This window comes from Saprolegnia diclina (genome assembly GCF_000281045.1).
Source record: "Saprolegnia diclina VS20 unplaced genomic scaffold supercont1.295, whole genome shotgun sequence".
Taxonomy (NCBI): domain Eukaryota; phylum Oomycota; class Saprolegniomycetes; order Saprolegniales; family Saprolegniaceae; genus Saprolegnia; species Saprolegnia diclina.
In genome coordinates, this window is record NW_008246362.1 from 1 (window position 1) to 2,853 (window position 2,853).

General features: G+C 56.6%; 1 protein-coding gene across 1 annotated transcript; it reads left to right on the forward strand.

Annotated features, from left to right (window-relative positions):
• Positions 1-33: 33 nt before the first annotated feature.
• On the forward strand, positions 34-1,610 carry SDRG_17362 (hypothetical protein; the record flags this gene model as incomplete). The annotated part of the gene is made up of 1 exon (XM_008623604.1): positions 34-1,610. Exon 1 carries the CDS (start codon positions 75-77, stop codon positions 1,608-1,610), a length of 1,536 nt encoding a protein of 511 aa, XP_008621826.1. The 5' UTR covers positions 34-74.
• Between the last annotated feature and the right edge of the window lie 1,243 nt (positions 1,611-2,853).

Below are 2,853 nucleotides of genomic sequence, written 5' to 3' on the forward strand. Positions count from 1 at the left end.
TTGCTGCGGCCGCATCCCAAGGTCCGATTCTGCGTCTTCTCTTCGAGCAGTTTCCAGCGCTGGCCACACCCAAGATGATGGACCTTGTCGCCATGTCAGGTGACCTCGAGCTTTTGATGTGGCTCCATGAAGCGGGTGCTATATGCTCCACCGCCGCAATGGACGGCGCGGCAATGAACGGCCACTATGACGACGTCCTCTTTCTGCACTCTGCAAGGACCGAGGGCTGCACGATCGCGGCGGCAACGGCAGCAGCCGTCAATGGTGACGCGTCGATCGTTCGCTTTCTTCTCGAGCAGCGCACCGAAGGCGTCGACCCATCGCTCTGGTTTAAACCCCCGCATCGCGAGCACTTGACGCACAGTGTACGTGGTGAGACGTACATTGAGGCCGTCGACCTCGTTGCAGCGACCGTCGAGTTGACGGACCGGGCATTCAAAACGATTGTGGACAAGCGTGGCCTTGTGGTCCTTCAACTCGTCTATTCGCGTGGGTACCTAAAGAAGATGACCAAGCCGTTGCTGGAGCTGGCCGTCGCCAAGCAAGACCACGCAATGCTGCGCTATGTCCCGCTGGAGCTCTTGCACAAGAGCCGCCTGCGCGTCGGGTCGGAGCGAGCAATCGTCTACGCGGCCTACCGCAGTCACATGCACGTGCTCGACTGGCTGCATACGAACCGACGCGATGGCTGTGACCAAGACGCGATGGCGCTCGCTGTCGCTACGGGCCGTCTTGACGTTGTGCGCTGGCTCCACGAGGTTTACGGTCTATGGCGAACCCACGCTGCCTTGGCCACAGCAGCCTACATTGGCCACATGACAATGGTGACATACCTCTTGGACATACCGACGGGTGGTGTCGATTGTTGGACTGACCAAGTTGACAGCAACAGTAACATGGGCGAAATGCTGCCACCGCACGATGACCATCTTGGCAGCCCACATGTCGACTACGTAGCAGGGTCGCCGACGTACTGGGCGGCGAGCCAAGGCCATCTCGAGATCCTTCAGCTGCTCGTCGCTCGCGACTATGAATTGCCGCTGGATGCCATTGAGAAAGCCGTCGCGAACGGTCACCTGTACGTTGTGCGCTACCTCCACGAAGGGTTCAGTCAGCGCTGCAACTACCAACACGTGCTGGTCGCTGTTCAGCAGCGCCATGTCGACACCGTCGCGTACGTCCTATCAAATGGCTCTTGGCAACTTGATGACGATCTCTCAAACGACGAGATCGCAAGTGAAGTAGCGTTGCACATGCTGCTCGTGGCCACTGCACGCAGTGGTAGCCTCGACATTTTGGCGCTTGTCCACGCTGCTTTTCCGATACCAACGACGCTACCCGCTCGCGTCTCGGAGCGCATGATGATCCGCGCTGCGTCCTACGGCCACCTCGACATGCTCCGACATTTGCACGACGTCTATGGCTTTGGATGGACTCCAATGGTTGAAGAAGCAGCGAGACGTCGCGGTCGCAAGAATGTACTGCGCTACTTGCAAACACTTGGGCCTGCGAACACCTCCGTCGACACTCAAGATTGGTGGAATGACGGTATCGACGCGTGCTTTCCCAAAGCTATGGTCGACGGCGTGATGCGCGTGCGGTCTCTCTAACCACCTCGCAATCTAGTTCGAGATACGAGTCTTTGATACGTATATACATGTAGGAACATGCTAGGCGTTAACTCACAAAGACACGACGTCGTGAGTCCCTTTATGGCTGCAAGCACGCGCGACGTCTCCTAGAAGGAAGTTTTGGCGGCTAGCCACGAGTTGCAAGTCGTCCAGTGGCCATGACAAGGCGTACCAAAGGCTTCAACGGCCTTGGTCGATCAAAGCCCACTTGCCGCTGACAGTGCACGAGGCCATTTTCTGTGAGTTGGCTGGATGGAAACAAAGCGACGTACCCAGCACGATCGGGCCGAGCGCGCCAGAGCTGTGGATCCGTGAGAAGCGCCAACCCATCTTTCACACTAAATGCATGTCCTGGGCGAACGGACCTCGAAACGTCTAGATATAGTGTATGTTGAAGCTGCCGCCATTTCGACTCTTCAACACACAATTGCTACACAACACACGACATAAACCTTGGTACCCTCCTACCCCTTTTCTTCCATCCTTCACCTGTAAGTTATGACCACTAGATTATGAGCTTTAGCTTCACCACGAAAGAACGTTGGTGCAACCTTTGGGCTTTTCAAGCGCAGGCAGTATCTCGGTCGTCTTGCTCGTTGTTGTGAACTGTAGTCTATCAAACAGATCATGGCCAGTCGCTGGACGTTGTTCGTACAATGCGTATCCTCGCAGAGGCGTCATAAGTGTATATGCTGCCACGTTATCCAGGCAAAGCAGCTTCAAATCCAAGCTGCTGGGACGCAACGTATCTGGATAATCACCCCGGGTAACGTTCGGTGCATTTTGAGATTGCCGTTTGCAACGAGAGGACGCATGATGGCGACCTTCCGCAGCGTCGTCATCGGTCAGCCCGATATGGCGGCCATCGTCTTTGGCTACCAGTTCGGCGTCTATGAGGACGTACGCAATGTCTTTGTCGCCTGCAACGAGCTACTCGAGTTTGATGTGCGTCGCCGTTGCTACGACTGGGACGCGTCATTCTCCTCCACGATCGCACCCGGTGCCGCGTGGGCAGGTGAAGGACATCACGATATCCGCACCTCGAAGTATGCTCTCGATGACTCTCCGTGGGACGCTCGCCTGCCGCTGCACGTGGCAATCGTCCATGGCTCTGCGCACGAGGTGAAGCGCATCGTACGGTGCCGGCCCGACCTCGCCTCTGAAGATGCGATTCTCTTGGCCTTCTCACAACATCGCCTCGAGATTGTCGAGCTGCTATTGG